Source organism: Anabas testudineus, chromosome 22, assembly GCF_900324465.2.
Source record: "Anabas testudineus chromosome 22, fAnaTes1.2, whole genome shotgun sequence".
Lineage (NCBI taxonomy): Eukaryota > Metazoa > Chordata > Actinopteri > Anabantiformes > Anabantidae > Anabas > Anabas testudineus.
Window position 1 is genome coordinate 14,132,314 of NC_046630.1, and position 20,837 is coordinate 14,153,150.

The 20,837-nt window shown below is 38.6% G+C and overlaps 2 protein-coding genes across 3 annotated transcripts; one reads left to right on the forward strand and one right to left on the reverse strand.

Annotated features, from left to right (window-relative positions):
- Window positions 1-2,710: 2,710 nt before the first annotated feature.
- On the forward strand, window positions 2,711-10,923 carry slc26a1 (solute carrier family 26 member 1). The gene is given in 9 exon segments (XM_026339165.1): window positions 2,711-2,882; window positions 5,167-5,650; window positions 5,770-5,976; window positions 6,268-6,514; window positions 6,699-6,930; window positions 7,184-7,367; window positions 7,826-7,940; window positions 7,943-8,112; window positions 8,220-10,923. Coding segments are annotated over 8 exon segments (2,139 nt in total). The 5' UTR covers window positions 2,711-2,882; window positions 5,167-5,242; the 3' UTR covers window positions 8,796-10,923.
- Window positions 10,924-12,866: 1,943 nt separating this feature from the next.
- Window positions 12,867-18,451, reverse strand: LOC113147885 (progestin and adipoQ receptor family member 3-like). 2 transcript variants are annotated; one of them, XM_026339166.1, is made up of 7 exons: window positions 18,310-18,451; window positions 17,638-17,881; window positions 17,402-17,561; window positions 16,129-16,284; window positions 15,783-15,980; window positions 15,493-15,583; window positions 12,867-14,606 (listed from the first exon to the last, which is right to left on the reverse strand). In XM_026339166.1, exons 2-7 carry the CDS (start codon window positions 17,820-17,822, stop codon window positions 14,455-14,457), a joined length of 942 nt encoding a protein of 313 aa, XP_026194951.1. In that variant the 5' UTR covers window positions 17,823-17,881; window positions 18,310-18,451; the 3' UTR covers window positions 12,867-14,454. The 2 variants fall into 2 exon arrangements, with proteins under 2 accessions (XP_026194951.1, XP_026194952.1); XM_026339167.1 differs by lacking the exons at window positions 17,402-17,561; window positions 17,638-17,881; window positions 18,310-18,451 and adding an exon at window positions 16,633-17,393.
- Between the last annotated feature and the right edge of the window lie 2,386 nt (window positions 18,452-20,837).

Here is a 20,837-nt window from a genome sequence, read left to right on the forward strand (position 1 = left end):
CAATCTGGCAGATTGATGAGGACTGCAGACGTGTTTATGTAGGGACAGCTAGTGCACAGGTGAGGCTGATCATCTAATAGGTATCAGAGGAGCGTGGAGGGACACAGACAGAGAGCGACAATTAAATCACATAGGGACACAACAGGAAGTGAGACTGGAGACCATGACAATAATTCAGGTAATCAGCAGTGGGTAGTCACTATTTGTCCTTCAGCGTTATTGATTTTATGCACAGGGGCACAGCTGCCACACTTCTTGACTTTTTGAAGAAGAAAACTGCAATCAAATAGTAAAATGTGCATATTTAACAGTATTGAGACTACGTGTGTGTGCAATTACTTCCAGGTTCAAGGCACTGCAGTTTGATGTGTCATCACCTGGCTCAAGACTGCCAACAAAAAAGGAGGCTGCACCCAGAAGTATATTTTTCAAAATAGTTTATTAAATCTAAATAACAATATAATTAAATAGAACTGGTTAGTTACTTTAAAAACATGTGCACAGTAGAGAACAGAAAAGCTACACACATAAGCAAATTTCTTTGTAATAACAGTAACTGCATCATCAATTATCATAATGTGTCACTGTATAGTGATTATTATACTCATTGTGGGATATGTTTGTGGCCTGTTGTAATAACTGTTTACAATCGCACAAACAGCAATTACTGAAAGTGTTTACATTAGACACTGTGTTTTGGGAATGGTAACATTACTGCTAATGCGTTTACCTGCGTATCAGTACAACCAACGCGTTCTACTTTACTAGGTTCCGTACGTCATTTCATACATTTCACCGATAAGGTCAGGTATGTTTGTGGTTTGGAAAGTAGGAGCAATATTTTCCTGAGAAACAGTGAAGCTAACTGTGAAAGTAAAAAATCTGTTCTATCAGGAAAGACACAAGCAAGGAGAATTTCAGATAGAGCTTCAATTACAAATGATGATAACAGATGAGTTACTAGAGAAAACAGCAGGAAGACACTATATTAATGAATCTGTGGGTAATGGTTAGTTAGTTTCACTCTCAATCTGAATCAGATTTACCACACAAGGTGTCCCATTTTGGGTCAGTGTGTGTTTAATGAAGAGTCATCCATCCTGTGGTTAATATTGTAATGTAAATAAGTAATAATTAGGTGATGAGTATTTAATGAGGGACTGCTTAGCACTTTCTTTTATCCCAGAACCATGGTCCACTTTCCTTAATTGACACAAAGAGTGAGTAACGGTAAGGTAATGACTAATTAACACGTTGTTACTGTAGTTTGTGTCACCCAGCTCCAGATTCTGAGTTAATCAGGAAACATTTTCTTAACTCCTCTCCGGCTGTATGGTCATAATTCTGAGTTATTTAAAAGCTACTCATGAACTAATCATTAACTACAGCTTTATTAATATAGTACCTCCCAGTCTGATCTCTGGTAAGCACACACGCAAACTATATGTTTCAAGTATCTTAAACAATACACCAAAAAAAAAATCTATTTATTATTTAGTATTTTTTGTCACTCCCAGCTTTTCCGTAGCTAGAGCTACATTTGCCAAAACTTAATACAAAATTTAGCAGTATGACTTTTAAGTTGATGCAGACATTCAATTTGAAAAAAGAGATTTTCTCTCCTTCCCCTTTTTTTTAACTAGGTTTAGCTGCAACATCAATCTGCTAATGAGCTCCATTAGACTTTTAACACGACTGAACAGAAAAGATTTGAACTCTACATGAAAGGCTGTCCCCTTAAAGAAAGCCTTCAGGTCATTCTTCAGTGATGGTGGGGTGCTTTTTCATCACATGATTAAAGGCAGAGAACATTGATTAGAAACGCTATACAGAAACTCCTTTAATCAATTGTTTTCACTGCCGTTCAGTGTTGAGAAATAAATGACATTTTGTTGTTTCTCAGTCCTTGCTGTGACTCCTGCCATCTTTCATTATCAATTAATCACACGCCCGTCCTCCTTTCCTTTCTTTTCTTTCCTTTTCCTTTCCTTTCCTTGAAAGAAAACCTTGTTTAGGTGGACAGTTTTTATCTGTTCGGTGGACGTGTTCCAGTAGATTTTGTGTTCTCACCGTCTTTTTGGAAGACGTTCTTTCATTTTATAGGTTATACCTCAAAGCTACCTAGGCTCATTATTTGTCTCCTGTGTTTTCTGTCAGTCAGGTTGATTTTTTTTACTACATGAACACAGACTGGGCTCTGTATTGGTTTGGTTTAAGGGGCCATTTCTATGCAAAGCGAGCAGACACCATTCTGCAAAGTAAAAGTATTGTTGTACCTATAGACAGCGAGCAAAAGACACATCAAAGAAAACTAAACTTGATCTAACCTTTCACTTTTTTGAAGAAATTCCCAAACTTTTGAACGCGTTCCTTTCAACACAATTTCTTGCAGATACAAATCTTAATTAAGTTTGGTTGACAAACTCTTGTGTGCACATTTGATATGAATATATTTGTTTGAAAGGCAGATACAGGTTGTTTCCTGTGCAGTTTACACAGATAACACTGTTACTGTGCTTGCTTAATCAGAATGATTCAGTAAAAAAATCACTTTTTCTTAACATACACACTCAGAGACACGCGTGAATACACATGTGAATGCAAAAGATGATGAGTCCCACCCACAGCCAGTGATCAAGCCAATGAGGGTTACCAAAGGGCTGCTGTTATCTTGCTATTTATGCAGCTGAGGTGACATTCACATCTACAACTGTCTGACTGATCAGATAGTAAACGACAGTGAGAGAGAGAGAGAGAGAGAGAGAGAGAGAGAGAGGGAGACAGATAATGAGAAAACAGTAAGGCGTTCAAAAGAGAGCTGACTTACAAAAAGTACAACACAACAGAGGCTTGTGAGCTCGTTTATCCCAGTGGCTCTGCAGGTAAGGACATAATCATACTTTTTATAATAGTAATCAGGATTTAGAAGAAGAAATCTTTAGGTTATAACCTCTCATGTTTTCAGTTCAAAAGTTTCAAGTCTATCTAAAACCATTCATTTTTATTTACTCCAGTGTTGCATTAAGGCAGTTAAGGTATCATAGAAGAACCTCTCATTGAAGTTTGATTTAATTTCCAGTTTATTCACTCTTCTGAATTCAACAATGAATTTAGGTGGCAGCTGTAGGTTGTTTTTTTTTACATGGGTCATTTTATGTTAATCATTTGTATGTTTTTTTAATGAACAATGAAGTCTTACTTCTGAGACACTCTAACAGACACCGTCTCCAGCTCTTAGTGTTACCTTTGTGCTTTTCTTGAAAGTCATAACTATTGAAAACTATCACTTGACTGTGTGACAATGATTTGCTCCATCACAAAATCCATCCTGTTCTCGAAACGGACATCGGCCACAAAGCAAACTTGGAGTCAGAAGATTATTGAGCTCATATTGACGCTTTCGCATTTAGTTTGTCGAGTGATGAAACAAGCTTTTCTCATCCTGTCACATTGAATCTATATTAGTGATTGTTAAAACTGAACTTATTCCATGGACAATAGACTTGGTTTCAGGAGCTAATGTGTTTGCTGGTTCAGAATTTGAATTGATCCTAAGAGTTTTTAAAAGTCACATGTTTGGTTATGGAGATATATTTTACTGACCAATGTGACTCCATCACCAAAGGCTGCATCAGCTAGATTCTGACTAATGGTGCTCTTTTGTTGTTGTGGCATAAATAACGAAAAGATAATGAAAGGATTTATAAACTAGGCTAAGTTATGATGGTGTGTTGGCAGAAGGAGAGTACATTGATTAGAAATGATGCAGCTTTAACCAGTTGTGTTCAGTGCTGTTTAGTTTTGGTTTGGTCTTCAGTGTGACTCCCAACATACCAGTTAATCATTCTTTTAGGTGTGACAGTTTTCTATTAATTGAAAAAGTCAGATTTCCTAATAATAATGTTGATGTGAACACAGACTGGGTTATGTATTTGTCTGTTATGAGCAGTTTGCAAAGGGAAACTACCAAGTAACAGTGAGTAAAAAATCAGACAAAAACAGAGAAAACATGATGAAACTTAATCATCAGTACCAAATATTCATATTTTATGTCAAACTAAATAAGTGAAATTACAAGTATTCCAGTCTAGCTGTCATTTCAGTCTGAGGATTGCCAGGGCAAATCACATTCCAATGTTGTTGTAATGGCAGATGATTATGACATGTAATTTAAAGTGTTTTATAGTTACTTTGACCTGGATATCTGTGCTGAGATGCTGAGGTTACTGAAAAAACATGGCCTTGTGAGAAATGTCTTGTGCAACCTGGCAACCACAAGCTTCATTCATGTAATTAATGTGTTTGTTATTTGCTTTCACCAAGTAATATGTGAGTTAAATTGTCAGTTATTCGTTTTGAAGTGTAACTGACCTTTGCCAAAGTGTTATTTTCTGAGGCACCATGCTGAAAATGAATGTACACCAAACGGAAACCCTATTAGCATTGAATCAGGGAAATAAATGCCACAATAATTAACCATTTAAAGAAACATTATTGAGATTCTACATCGATGAACATTTAACACACACACACTGTCTTGTTAATTATAAATAGTGTGTACTTGTATATTAATTAATAACCAGGCTTATAATTCCCTTTACTTGCAACCACGTGTTTGGAATAAAAAATAGTAGTTATTTTTATATAATGTTTATTATTCCCTGAAAGGTTTTTGGACTTGAGTGTAACACATCTTTATTAATCAACAATCTTTTTTAAGAAGAAGTTAAAGTACACTGTAGAGTGTCTGACCACTAGTGGTGCTATGGAGCAACATTTAGGTACTGGGGCTGTTTTGTTTGTATCACACATTAGTGCACATGGTTGACTTTATGTGCCTTGCTGTTAATTGTTTATTAGAAGGCTTATATGATAAGGTTGTAAACATGGGTGTAAACAAAGTAAGATTCAAAATAAGGAAACAGATACAACAGGTTTTGAACTCTTGAACTTCTTGATCTGAAATTGTAATGCAGCTCTACTGGGGGAAATGTTCAAATAAATAAATAGCAGACCAAAGCAACCACCATCAGTGTAAAAGTGACCGGTCACAGGAAGATGCAGTATCTTATCTGCTGACTGAAGTAATCTCCACTCCTAGTCACTGTTTACATTTTTGTCTTTTCCTGTCTGTGCTGTGTGTCTTTTCCCTTGATGATCTCCTAGGAGCACAGCTAAACACTTCATCCACCTTCCCTCCCTCATCCTCTGACCGAGCTGCTTCTTCTTCCTCCCTAAGACAATGGAGAAATGCAGAAAGGTCCCAGAAATCACGACAGCCCAGCCGCTTCTCCTGGAACGGCGGGTCCACCAGCAAGAACCCAAGGTTTCAGTCTTCAAATCCAAGTTGAAGAAGAGCGTGACCTGCTCTGTACCCAGAATCCGATCCACTGTGACCGGGTTCTTCCCTGTGATGCGCTGGTTGCCTAAATACAAAGTTCGAGATTATATCTGTGGGGATGTGATGTCAGGGCTTATTGTTGGTATCATTTTGGTACCACAGGCCATAGCCTACTGCCTGCTGGCAGGAGTGGAGCCCATCTATGGCCTTTACACCTCATTTTACGCCAACATCATCTACTTCCTCATGGGGACGTCCAGACATGTTTCCGTTGGGATCTTTAGCCTGATGAGCCTTATGGTTGGACAGGTAATGGACAAGTCACATGCTATGATCATTCTGTATTCATATGTTGAGGGAAATAATCAAGTCTGAAGTTCTATATTTAGCTGATTAACATGAATTTGATTATTTCTGTTTGTCTGAAGGTGGTATATAAGGAGATGTTTCTGGCTGGTTTTGATCTCAGTGAGGATTCCCAAGCATCGGGTCCTGATGGGTTTAACGGCTCAAACAGCATGAACCTCACAGCTGGGCACCTGCACAGTGTGGAGCTAATGGGGCTGCAGTGCAGCAAGGAGTGTTACGCCATCAGCATTGCTACTGCTCTTACCTTCATGGCTGGCATCTACCAGGTTAATGAACAGTTGACTTTAGTTGCTGCATGAAATATGATAGGACTTTATATATAAAATGAATGCAGCCTGTGCAGGTTTTGATCACGTCATATCAAGTGCACACTTCCTCAAAGAGAGGATGGCTGTAGATCATTAGTCCTATTAAACTACATTTTGATTTTAGGCTTCTACTTTCTCCATTTTATTGACTCAACTTCTCTCTCTCTCTCTCTCTCCTTTGCTTTTTTATCACCAACAATTTTCTGTTTCCCTCTTGCTTCCTCAATTCCAACCTGATCTACTCACCAGGTCCTGATGGCAGTGTTTCGGCTAGGCTTTGTCTCTGTCTACCTTTCTGCTCCCATGCTTGATGGTTTCGCTACTGGAGCCTCTTTCACTATCCTGACCGTGCAGGTAAAATACCTGTTGGGTCTGAAAATTCCACGTCACCAAGGCTATGGCACAGTGATCATCACCTGGATCAATGTTTTGGCTAACATTCACAAGACCAACCTGTGTGACCTCATCACTAGTGTCATCTGTATCTCCATATTAGGTAAAGCCTTCAGTTGTGCATATTGTAAGCTGCTTCTGCTGCCAATTACTGCCCATAATTTTACCAACATCTAGTATGACACTATCCATTAAACAGTTTCCGTTGATGTTAGTTGTTTAGTAATAAGTCTGTAACCGGTAAATGCTTTTTAACATAATATGACACTATTCATTTTCACTTGTAGTGGCAGGTAAAGAGATCCAGGAGCGCTACAAGGATCGTCTGAAGATCCCTCTGCCAACTGAGCTGGTGGTGGTGGCAGGAGCTACTCTGGCCAGCCATTTCGGGGAGCTGAACAGCCATTATGGCTCCAGTGTTTCTGGTCACATCCCTACAGGGTTCATCCCTCCCCAAGTGCCCAATTTTAGTCTGATGTCACATGTGGCACTGGATGCCCTTCCTCTGGCTGTTATTAGGTAATGTATACCCAATTTAACAGTGTGTTTGAGAGGTGCATCTTCCTCTGAACAGGAATTATTTTGACAAAAATAGAAACATGTTAATTTGTCCACACTTTCATTGGATGATTCTTGATTAAAAACATGATTGCCCTAAATTCATGTTGACATCAGGTCCAAAACAGTCGTACTTACTTACTACTTCATGAGGGCAAAGATTACTGCAAGTTACAGCTTCATTTGTTTAATAAAGTTTGTTTTCACCTTCTAGCTTTGCCTTCACTGTGTCACTGTCAGAGATGTTTGCTAAGAAAAATGGCTACACGGTTCGTGCCAACCAGGAGATGCTGGCCATCGGCTTCTGCAACATCATCCCCTCCTTTTTCCACTGTTTCACTACCAGTGCGGCGCTGGCAAAAACAATGGTGAAGGACTCAACTGGCTGTCAGACACAGGTGAATTAAAAAATATATTATTTCTTCTTTTTAGGTAATTTAAACAAAATAATTTAAACCATCATTTCCAAAAATACAGCACTACAACACTATGAATATTTTTTGTTTTCATTTCCAACAGACGTGTTATGTGTTCTCAACACTGCCACATGTACAGTACAGTGATTTGGTTAAAAACATTCTGACTTTTTTTTTTGATTGACTAGGATGACTCAGACAATGACTTGTTAAAATTTTTGTTTTGTCATAAACACCTTGAGGGATAAAGATCTGCATAGGGCAAATAGTGGTTTCTAAGAACCTCACTGAAGTCTGACCTGATGGCATGTGTAGCATTGACACACTTGAAGCAAAGCATGATGAAATATTATCTTTTCATGATAACTTTGGATAAATCATAAAATCACCATAAAATCTCTGTTTTTCTTTCTATCTCCATGTCTCTGCTCTTCTTTAAGGTATCGAGTCTAGTCAGCGCCTTGGTTGTCCTTCTCATACTGCTGTTCTTTGCGCCTTTCTTCTACGCACTCCAGAAGTGCGTTCTTGCTTGTATCATAATTGTTAGCCTTCGGGGGCTTTGAGGAAGTTCAAGGACGTCCCAGCCAAGTGGCGTGACAGCAAGAATGATGCCATTGTTTGGCTCGTCGCCATGTCGGCCACTGCTCTGATCAGTGTAGAGCTGGGCCTCGTGATTGGAGTTGTCTTTTCCATGAGTTGCGTCATCTTTAAGACCCAGAAACCTAAGGTGGGTAAATTATTTGATACTGGTAACTGAAAGCCAATAACTTTAACTTATGCGAATAAGTTAAAATGTGTAATTTAATATCATAATCTCTTTTAATTCAATGTCAGGTCTCACTCCTGGGCCGAGTCAATGACACTGACATCTATGACGATGTGGACGAGTATGCAAACCTTGCGTTGCCAGCACGGGTTCAAGTCATACGCTTCCAGGCTCCTCTATACTATGCCAACAAGGACACATTCCTCAAATCAATCTACAAAATTGTCGGAGTTGAACCATTCTTGGAGATGACAAAGCGGAAAAAGGCAGAGAAGAAGGCCAAAGAAATGTCCCAGAGACGGGCCAAGGCAAGTGGGGATAACAACAATGGTGATGTTGTTATCGGACTTGTGCAAGGAGAGCTGGAGTTCCACACGATCGTTTTAGACTGCTCTGCTATGCCTTTTATAGATTCAACAGGCATGGCTACATTTAAAGTGCTGGTCAAGGAATATAAGGAGATTGGGGTGAGGGTGATCCTTGCCAGCTGTAACACCTCAGTCATTGATACCTTGCAGAAGGGACAATTCTTTGGGAAGAATGATGAGGACATGAGCAGCCTGCTGTTTCCTGCAGTTCATGCTGCAGTTCTTCATGCAAACAGTACATGTGCAGCAGTCAGGTTAGAGGACTCTGTGGTGTAGAGCAGCTGGAGGAAGGGGAAGGGAAAAGGGAAAGGTAGCTTCGAGGTTGCCTTAAAGGATGGTTTGTACAAGAAACCATGGCATTATCATAAAGATCAAATTGCAAAGAATTTTCTGTAAATTTTTGATGCTTTGTGTTTTAACTAAGCACACCACAGGTAAGCTGAGCTGCAAAACAAGCTGCCTTTGACAGAAGTTCTTCAAATTCAGCAATTTCACTACTAGAAAGGTGGTCATGTCAACACTACAGCAACTAGGGTCTATTGCATACAGTGCCTTCCAGGCCTCTCAGGCTCACCCCATTTTGTGAACATTGCAACATTGCATGCTAAGGCCTCTTCAGACTTTCTTGCCAAACCACTTTGGTGGTTCTGTCCCTCAGACTATCCTCTAAAGATACTATATTTTAGAATGTGTTTTTCCTGTCACTAGCAAAGACAATATGTAGGGCATTGTTGTGCTGCCTGGGTTTGAAAACCTCTAAGATAGGTACTCCCTTCATTAGGACTATAAGAAGCAACCACCAACCAAGATTTATATTATATAAAAAGTTAAAAATAGAATCAGAGACGCCCTACTACAAGTAGTAGGTAACAGTGGGTAAGTCTGTTACATATTCATATAAAGAACACAACTTTCTGCACATTTAAGTGTTTAGTTTTTTTTATTCAGTGTAACAACAGTATGTGGTGATGCTCCTTTATCTGTACTTCCTGCATTCACCTAAAAGGTGAATGAGCAGTAAGAAAGATAAATAGGTTACACCCACAGTTTTGTACGTCAGTAGAAGTAAGTAAGTAAGGAAGCAACTATCATGGTCTGTTGAGACCTAAACTTTGCAGACAACTGTTTCCCTGAGTGATCATGAAGATTTGTCAGCCCATGATCTATATCAGTGGTGGTATCTACAATAAGGTCAAATATATGTTATAATAATGTAATTTCAGTAGTCTGGTCTTCAATTTCCATGTTAGTTCTTATTCATACCCATGGGTCACTATATCAAAAGTAATGTTAGGACTTTGACGAGGTCTTTAATTGCCCCAGGAGTCCAAAGTTCACGAACTGAGATTCAGACAGATCAGTGGTATTTCAAGAGATGTCAACTGTTACCTTGAACCTCAATCGAAATAATTTCTAAAGTCTTAGTTACATAAAAATAAGAAGCACGAAGCAAGAAGCTTTACATGACTTGTGAGGATTGCATGCTTTTTAACTTCAGTCTCACACTGAGGGAGCCGTGCCTCCAAACCAGGGCTCATTACAACATACTTGTACTCTTGCCCTGTTCCTTGGTTGCGCAACAGGAGCAGCTTTATGATGTGTGCTTGTAAAAATAAAGGATTTACACACATCTCAGATCTTTGCTCAGGTACTGTATTAAAGCAAGACATCATCCAGTGTACAAGGAGTTTATATATTTGATTAAACTGATGGTAACAGTTGATGCCACACACTTTGTCAGCCTTCTAGTGGAGTTGCTTCTCAATTTCTGTTAAGTTGTGTGTCTGAATCTGTTCGGAGACTGTCTGAGGTCTGAACAAATCTGTGTACTGTTGCTCACCACTCTTCTCATGAGCAGGAGATGGCAAATTCACAGAATCCATTTCTAGTATGGTGTGCAGTGGAAATCTGCAGGTCTAAACAGACTTTCCACTTTCCACTTTAAATCCTACCCACAGTAGCACACTGCAGCATTTCCTGTGCTTAAACCTCATCCATCTGATAAATAAAGATTAAAGAAGTGCAGCTTTAACATTATGTTCAAAGCTATAGGTAATGTTTTGGAAGAGTTATAGTTATCTTGGTCAAGATAAACTGAGCTGATTCACCTATGCACACTGTACTCACACAAATGCAGACGCAGCCAGCCAAATAATTACATCATGAATGGTGTGACGCCATTGTAGTAAGTCTGCTGCACAGAGATGACTGTCATTTAAACAAAAATAAATAAATAAAGAGAAAAGCTGATATTCGATACCAGGGAAGTAAGTGACCATGAGCTAGTCAAATCATACAGGCTCAGAAAACAGTAATCCAGTACCACAGAGACTGACTGTCAGCAAAAATACACTCTTTCATTTGGTTTCAAATTCAGATTTCTAGCATTGCCTTTGTTGCACATTCGGTTTTCTTTTATTGTTTTACTGTGTTTTTACTGCATGATCATAACTATGTTCTGTGTTACAAACATTTGTTATTGTTTTATGTGCAGCTGTATGGAGCCTTTGAGCCCAAGACACATTTCTACTTGGGGACGATACAAATCATTTTATCACTGCTACAAACATTTAGTGACAAGCCAAATCAGAAGTAGACTTTGTCACTTTGTTAAATCACTTGTTTGTCATTCTGAAATATAGATTGAAACAATAACAATTGCTAGTAGGTAACTGAAGTGTAATAATTAAAAAAGGAAGTATTTTTACTTTCATATTTTAACACATCCTGTGTTAAAAAGATAGAGTACTGTAGATGTAATAATAATAAGATGTAAATATTATACACTTATTTCTCATCAACATTTTTATGTATTCATTTAACTTGAATTGTGATACTAATGATACTTTAGACAGTGTTGAAATTCAGCATTTATGTACAGACACTGCCTTAATGTTGAATACTTGAATTAAACTAATGCATTTTTTGTGAAACAGTGTGTCTCGTTTGATTCGCCAGTAGTAACAGACATGTACTGTATATATAGAAGGGGGATGCCTATTCATTTTCATTAACTGTAATGTTACTTATTATCCAATGGAATGAAAATTTAAGCCTCACTAGTCACAATTTTTTACAATAGTCTGCAACTTTGCTGCAAAAGTTTCAAAAGACCAAAATTAATGTGGATGCTCAGCAGTAATCTGTTCTTTCAGAAATAATGGCATGACTTCAACGTTGATACGTTTTAAAGTCAAAAAACGAGAGTGACATTAACAGTAGCATGACACCTTAAAGTACAACACTAACCTGATGTGTCAGACTCCACAGCTAGCTGTTAGCACATGAGGTAATATAATCATAGCTATTATTGCCAGCATAATTAGTTATGATAATTACACTGCAGTTAGTGCATCTTTGCTAAGTGTAAGGTGATAGGTGCCCATTCAAAGACTGTAAGCAGGTGTGCACGTCATCGCCGTGCGTGTCATCTACCGCAATGAAAATCTTTCCTAACCTGTACATGAGGATGTGTTCATGTGCTCCTAACAGCAGAGCTTACTATGCCCTGTGATGCCATTTATAGTACTGTTTTCATCATGCTTTGTTAGTAATGTACACCCAAAAATAGCTGATAGTCCCCGTTTGTGTGAAGAAAACACTAAAAGATCTCTTTCCACCTGACATACAGAGAGAGCTCGTAAAGCTCAAAGGAATAGTAGGAATGTAAACCGTGTGAAGGCTGTGTACTGTTCATGGTCCTACTAACATGTATGTACAATATATCTTTCATCTGCAGGTGACGTAGTATTCAAAAAACCACTGGAAATGACAGCATCGCCATCAGAGCAGAAATATTGTTCACGAATAAAAACACAATTTCTGGGTTTTTTTGTTTTTGTTTTTTTGGTTAAATAGTTCTGTGCACGTGAGAAAACTTAGAGGACGATTTTAAAGCTTGTGAAACTGGTAACGCGAGAAATGTGATGTGACCTCTGTCCTGCTGAGTCATCATGAGCTTCTCTGGTTATCAAAGCACACAACCTTCACATAGCTTATAGAGGTTAATAACTTGGACACTGTGGAACCCATAACTCCACAGAAAAGAATTGATGACTGAATTGTTCAAATCAGTAACAAACAGAGTTTTGGAGACATATTCCATTATAATATAAATGCGTAGCTTTTTTTTTTTTTTTTAAATCAATGCCACCCTCTACTGTGAAACAGTGGAAACAGCAGAAAATGAATTACATGTCAAGCACATAATGCATGCTGATAACCAAAATGTGATTATGGTTATTACATAACATATCAGTCACACCTTCCTTCTGTTTGTCATAATTATCAGATCTTATGTAAGTTGTTATTATATAAATGACATTACAATTATTCAAAACACTCAGCAATACTTTATTTTCCAGCATTCTTTTCCCCTTCAAAATGTTTAAAAATATATTTCACAGAGGCACTGAAATAAATATTATACATTGTAGAAGTGAGTCCCAGTGGTTCATACAATAAAGGATAAAACACTTCATTCAGACAAGATCTAGCAATTTATGATCAGGGGATAATGTTCAAAACTAAAAAAGAAAGAAAAAAAAAACAAACACTCGCACACACCCACACACACACACACACACACACACACAAAAGGCAAAATAAAGACACATCTTTAGCACCGGTACAGTGCATATTTCCACTATTATAAACCTACTGGCTCTGTAATGTAACAGCAAGAATGATATGGGTCTGAGTTTAGTGATTTGTTGTGACAGCAACTCCTCAGACAGCACACATACTCAAAATATAATAGGGCAAATGAAGTATAAACACTGATGTAAAACAACCCCACACAAAAGGTAACAATATACTAACATGACATCTACAACAGTTTGAGGTACCTGAAAACAATTCACACTGGCTTGATTTTAAACAGCATCAATCAGACAATAATTAAACAACTCAGCTGTTATGACCCATCGAGCTGATAACTGATTACTACTGCTGGAACCTGCTAATCAATCACTGTGAGGGGAATGTAGATGACCAATCAGTGCAAGCTCAGTGCTACTGCTCACTATCAGCAAACAATAAAATAGGTTTTATAATTTTTTAAATGAGATTATCAATGCACTGAGATGCCAAAACAAAATTGAATTAACATTCACTGCAATAGGAGGTGACCCACAATTCAGGGCAAAATACAACCAAAGTCACCCACAGGCCCTCAGTACAGGCTAATGACAAAATATGTATGTTGTAGTTTAGATAACTAACCTGAATAAAGGATTGAGCCTGAGCTAACAAAGGGGGCGACTGTACAGCATATATGATGAGAGTGATTTGGAAGAATACTGACTAGTGCAGCCAAAGCATACTGGCTTTGTGCCGATGTGAAGAGTTATCAAAGTGCTTGTTTTTGTTCCAAGGACATGATGCACAACATGAAAAAGGAAAAGGTAGCAAAAGGAAAGAATAACAAAAAAATATTTGTTCAAAAGCTTCAAATGCCAGAAGGGTTTAGACCCAGTTACAGTGTCCAAATGTAGAATTTCCAGTTGTCACTTTTTTCTGTGCTCAGTCAAAACATTTCATAATCTTAAAAAAAACATCCGTGAGAAAAGATGATTATCTGTTTTTTTAAACACATGCTTCTTTTTTGTAACAAATAAAAACATATATACATACTTCAGGAATGATCATCTGATCCTCATTCCTGAAGGACTAACCAGTACAGGCTCTGCTCCACTGCCTCTTTTGCTGGGAGAACAGGAGATTAACCATAGCTGCTAGCTGTTACAGACAGTAAAGTTAAAAAAAAAAAAGAGAGATACTAAAGTGATTAGCTATACATTACTGTCACACTCCTAGCAGTTCATAATCAGGAGCCTCTGGTTGTTAGTTGTTGACTAATCTTTAGGTACAGTAGCAACTCAAAACCAGCAGCCAAACCAACATAATGAGGCCCCCTTTAAACAACATTATTTGATCAGTTCACTTGGCTACTACCGCTTCGGGTCGAGCAGGGCTGGCTGTGCCTGAAGTGCATGATGTGCACAGCCGTCTGATGCCACCAGTAAAACATTACAACCACCAGTATGTGCCATACCTGGTGACTGGCACCAAGATAGTTGAGCTGGCCTAGAGAGACGAGGGGGAGAAACAAAAGCCTGCTTAAAACTGAACTGATCATTTTTGTTAATTCTTCAAATTGAGCACAAAGGGTATAAATTGTTACAGTTGAATGTTTAAGTTCAAGGTTATTAGTTATTATTATTAGTAGTGAACATATTATTTTATATTTCATCTATTAACCAGTATTATCTTAAAACTCATAGACCACTAGATAACACATCAAGAATACTGACTAACTTTAACTCATACTTCAAAGACAACAAAGTACAACATGCCATCATAAATTGTGTTGTTTAACTGTGAAAAATGTGAGACTGTGAGAAAATTCAAGGTGTTGACTGTTTTAGGCCCCACTATAAAGTTACCACTTGATTAGAAGGGCCACAAACATGATGGAGGGATGATAAAGTGATGCTTTGTGGTTACAACTCTTGAGTTCTATCCAACATAATTTCCCTATATCTTGTGTCATAAAAGGTCATTGCTTTCTATACGGGTGTGACAAAATGTGAGAAAATACCTTAGTTGTAGCATTAATGAATATAATAAATTCTTGCTTTAATCCATACACGAGGTTCTGATAATTGTTGTTAAGTCCTGATAGTGCTATTACACTAAAATATGACCTTAACAATGTTATTAAAGTTACTTTAGGTTAAGTTAGAAGACAAATGTCATCTCATGATGACACTTCCTATTTACTGAGAAGACTAAAAGAACAAGTCCTTGATCTTTGTACTTTTACTAACCATGTCTGCAGAAGGCTCAAGTTCAGATAGCAATGGCGACCTCTAGTGGTGTTATGAATTGTTGAAAAGATTTCACACCAAGTCATATGGTTTTTTTTTTCAGGCTTGTGCAGCCAGTGAGGAAAAAACAAACAGAGACTCACCGGGGAAATAGCGCTCAGGGATCTTGGTGACGTAGAACAACAAGGCAGAACCAGCTATGAGATACATCACTATTACACGGGGCAGGAACAGCTGACCATAGAACAAAAAACAAGATTCACACAAGTAAACAACAAATAATTAGGAGAAAAAAGAATAATATTCTGCTGTGAAAATCATGAGCACTTGGCAACACCTCTCTTAATAAAACAAAAAAAATAATGAATACTGAGGTGTATGATAAAATAATACTTCGCTCACTTCTCTTTCTAACAGTGCTGTAATTTCTGACCTGTACGACATCAGAAGTGAATCCTCCATTGAGCCAAACCCAGTGGCAGGCAGGAATCACACTTATGCCTGCCACACAGCAGAAGATCGCCATCCGTATCCATCGCCAGTCGTTACTAAGGTAACGAGGATGCACTTGAGCGCAAAAGACTGCCAGGATCAGAGACAGCACCGTCAGCAGGTACACCTGTCTCCAAAACTGCAAGATGGGAGAGTAACAGACACAACAGACATCATTCTAATTTCAGAAGAGTGCAACGTTATCTCGTGGCTTTGCAAAAGTCACAACATATTCTTGAGGACCAACATGCTAATTGTATCATCATACCAGAAACTGGTAACCTTACAGCATTACAGTAGAAGGCGTAGAAGATCCCAGGAACATAACAGCCCAGAATGCCAACAGAGATGCCTGCGTAGTCCAGCGCGAGCCAGCGGCGGCATGTCTTCTCTGACCGGTGGCATGAGAACAGGTGATACCCCACTGAGCACAACATGCACACCTGGGATGAACACATACACACAGTATACGTACACTACCATGTAAATGAGCAGAATTCTCCTGTGTTCATGATACACTAACTTTCCTTAAGATATTTTGATTTGTAAGAGCATTTCAGATACCTACAGCATAAAGATATGCAAGAAGAGACAAAGGTTTTAAGAGTGCGGTGAAGGTTAAGGTAGGCAATGCAAACAATTACATAAACTCAACTCAAATTCCATTATCAGTCACTAAACATCCTACAACACAAAAGTGCACATCTAACACAATCAACAATGTCTCTACATTGAACAATCCACTGTAATTACCAAAGTAACTCTTTGTAATACAATACACTAAGTCCCACCTTTATACAGTTATAACTCAGCATGTACAGACGGCGTGAATGCACCTGAGGCAGGAAATGTACAAGAAAACCCATTTAAACTGTTTTGTTAAATGACACATTATGATTCAAGATGATTGCAGCTTTATCAATATACAAATACTTACCTTATCTAATAAACTAGCACTTTATGAGGCAGGAAAACAATTAAACTCTGATTGCCTCCATTGAACTAGTAGGAAAATGTTTTTATGTTGATGTGCAGTTCACCATTTTTCCAATATACATAGTGCTCTTCCCAAGTAATGCAACTTTAGTGTCATCAGTCCACACACCATTTTCCCAGTAGTGTTGTGGACTGTCAATATCTTTGTATGTACTGTGTATAAACATCATATTATACATGCCATAACGTGTTCTGTTTGTGCCTACAAAGTGAACAAGCGTGGTGGTTACAATTATTAAAGGTCTAAAGAACTGAAGACGCCTTCTGGAAGACAGACAAACATTTTTGAAGGCTTACGAATGTTAATCTGCCTCTGACTTGCTGATTTTGACAAGTACACTCACAAATAGAGGACATCACTTCAATAAACATAGATATAGAACTTTGTTATGCCTGCAAGATACACACACACACATACATAAAATTCAAAATCTCATCACTGCTCTGGCTAACCAATATATTTACATGTAATGTTTGAGCAAAGAACACACTAATAAAACTGGGATGAGAGACCATAACTTTGATAATATTAACCTGCCCAAAAGACCATGGCTGTCCACTTACCTGGAAGCAGAACAGTCCTACGTAGATGACATAGTCCTCTCTGTTAGCTCCAGAGGCTGGCAGTACGGTGGAGAGGTCATTGACGCCCAGAGAGAAGAAGAGCAGGAAGCCCAGCAGGTGGCTCCAGATATTCACTGTCTCATTAGACAGAATAAAAATACTGCAAGAGAAAAGTGGACATTAAGATGTATGTATAAGCAAAAATACAGAAAATGAATCTCCAAACTTCCACCCACCTCTTCAGGCAGAGTTTGGAGGGCAGGTGAGCCCTGTAGCCGTCTGTGATGTACGGGTTTTCTTTGAGGAAGAGGGGGATTTGTTCGTAGGTGTACAGTCTTATCCTTTGGGGTATCAGCACGGGCCAGTGCTGGTAGTTGCCCAGCTCTATATAGTGGGCAGTCTTCAGCAGCTTCTGGGGCATCTTTCAGTAGCATCTTGTTCTCAGCTTCTCTGGTACAAGGCAGGCAGGGGAGGTTAAAGCTGAGTGACAGAGGAACAGAGAAACAACTGGTCAGTGAGAGCCACTAATACATACATAATAACACAACACATTCACAATTCATACTAAATTCGGCAAAACTAACTTTAGCTTTTTAAGAGAAGGTGTTAATTCAAAATCTGAAAACAACGTGAATAAATGAATCTTAACTAAACAAAATATAGGGCTGTCTATTTGGTGTTTATTATAATGTTGAGCTGACTAGTACTTTCATGTTTCAGGTCTACCTATTCCTTAAAGCTTTTGTTTATTGCTCTACACTACAAAAACATAAAAAAAAAAAAAGAAAAAGTACCATTATTAAAGTGTGTTGATGGCAGCCTTGCAGCTATTTAACGTTAGCTACACCAATGCTAACTTTGACAGGCTTCCAGCTAAAACTGAATAAAAACAGACGTAGAAAACTCACCTTTAGCCGCAGAGCCAGTCGATGTCCTTCCCGATCAATCCAGCCATCGCCTGGCGCCTATCAAGCCGGACAAGCAGTAAAAATCACATTTTAGTCTAATAACATTACACAGACTCCATCAGTCAGCAACTGGAGAGGAGCATCTTCCTCCTCTTCTTCTTCTCTGGGGTTTTAAGGCAGCCGGCATCCAATAAAGTTGCATTGCTGCCACCTGTAGGTGTCAATTGTTATTGCGTCGCCTCATTCAAATTCTCTTTATAAACCAAGTTGCTATTCAAAGTCACTTTCCTTTAACCTCTCATCCTGAAGTCTTCCCTATTGTCCCCATACAAGAGTGAATTCAGGGTATCTCCTTTTCACATGTTTATCAAACTCACTCTTTAAATCCACAATTTCCCTTTCATTCTTACTCTTCAGTACCACTGGACTGGCCATGATGAAACAGCACGTTACTGCCACCACTTGGTGAGGTGGAGGTTTCCATATGTGGCTGATACACAGAAAAATTGTTGACACCCTTCTTTAAAGTAAGAAAACCCTACAAAGAAAACACAAAGCTAAGGAGAAAGGTGTCTCAGAGGATTAGAAATAAAAATCATATGACAATCATGTTAAAGGTGAGGGCTAAAAGACCATCTTCAAGCAGCTTCATGTTCCTAAGACTACAGTTGCACATATTCCTCAGACGTTTAAGGTCCACAGGACTGTAGCCAACCTCCCAGGACGTGGCCACAAGAGGATAACTGATGACAAATTGAAGAGACAGAAAATACAAATGGTAACCAAAGAGCCCCGAACAACTTCCAAAGAGATTAGAGGTGATTAGAGGTGATGACCAAGGTCAAGGTACAACACTGTCAGATCGCACCGTTTTTAAAAAACCTCTGTTGAACTGAAGAATCTCCTCAAATGTCCTGCAAAATGGCCCTTAATTCCTCATCTAAATGAATTTCTCAAATGCTTCTTAAGATGAGAATAAATTCCTCTTCTCCAACTTTAACATTTATATGTTCTACAGTTTCTTTTCATGTTGTGGTTTGAATACTTTCCAATAGACAACACCACCAAAGCAGAAATGAAATCATTCCCATGCTTGCAGCAGCTACAGTTTAGGCAGCTTGTTTAATGATGGAGTATAATAGCTTTTCATTTATGGCTACACCCTAAAAAATATTTGTTTTAACTTTGAAGGAGCAATTAGCAGTGGCCACACACTGTTTAAACTTTAAGCTCCGACACCTCGGAAGCAACATTAAACCCAAGATGTATTTTTAAGGCTTCATCATTTCTTCAGATGATTGTAGACATTGTTTTAAACACTTTTGTCCAATAGCCAACTGTATTTTTGCAAACAGTTGATTAACTCATGTGGGTGTGAACACTGAATCACTGCACAGTTTGTACAAACTGTCCCAGCTCAAGACCTCTGCACTAGGATAGACTCAGCATCTTTGATCATTTTGTGTCTTGCAGTGAGTATTTCTCCCGGTGGTCTCTTTTAACTCTTGTTTATTTGGTCTTTTTGTGTCTTTACAGAGAAGAAAGCTGTGGCACACAACAAGCATCTCTGTGCTCTAGTCCAGCTACACCCACAAATTAAACACTGATGACATAATCCATAACTGCTTTCCATAAAATGTCCAAGGGGGGATCCTTGGCTAGCACGAGATCAGACAGCAGTCATGCCATTTGCTGACATAATGACTTTGCTATGTTATTACTTGGACTGTTTAATGTTGTGACTTCATCCTCCAGAACTGATTAAATCAAACCACACAGGCAGTTAGTACAAGACATTGCATCCATGTAGCCATACAGCAAAAGTTATAATTGCAGCTTTACACCACAAAAGACCTTTTGCAATGAGCTGAGCATCACACATTGAGGACATTCAACAGTACAGCTCTTTTGTGGATAGCTTTAGTCTGTAAACTTTTTAGGGCTGGTCATGGTTTCAGTGGAAATCAGGCATGTGCAGGACAATCGTTTGAGACAATACTTCTTACTTAATATTAGGCTAAAGGAAAGCCAGCAGATCACACTGACATACCAAGGGCGTTGTGTGAGCCTATTCAATTCTGCTTTCCATCTGCAATAGATTTACAGGAACATGATGCACTTTGTTGTTGTCCTGAAGAGAAAACTCAGAAAAACAGTACACTAATTTGTGTGTTTTTATCACTTCCAACATTTGTATTATATTTTTTTAAAATCACATCCGGTCCCTTTGTAGGGAGACGGGATTCATGCCTGTATGGTGAAGAGCGGCTGCCTTGACAATTTATTTTAAAAGTACAGCAGATAAAAGATGTAGTTTGATTAGATGATCTGATAGAGAGTCGTTGTATTTTTAGCTATTTTGTTCTCATAGCTCTGAGATGCCTCCAGCAACAAAGGAAAAAAAGATCTTTCAGTGTCGTCTACGGCTGTGGTGCTTTTAATTTGAAGAGTTCTGCCGGAAGTGCTGCTGTGTTTTCGCTGCAGCTGCGGTGACTTGACGTGTTCGTGCTCGAGTCCGCTGCGGGCAG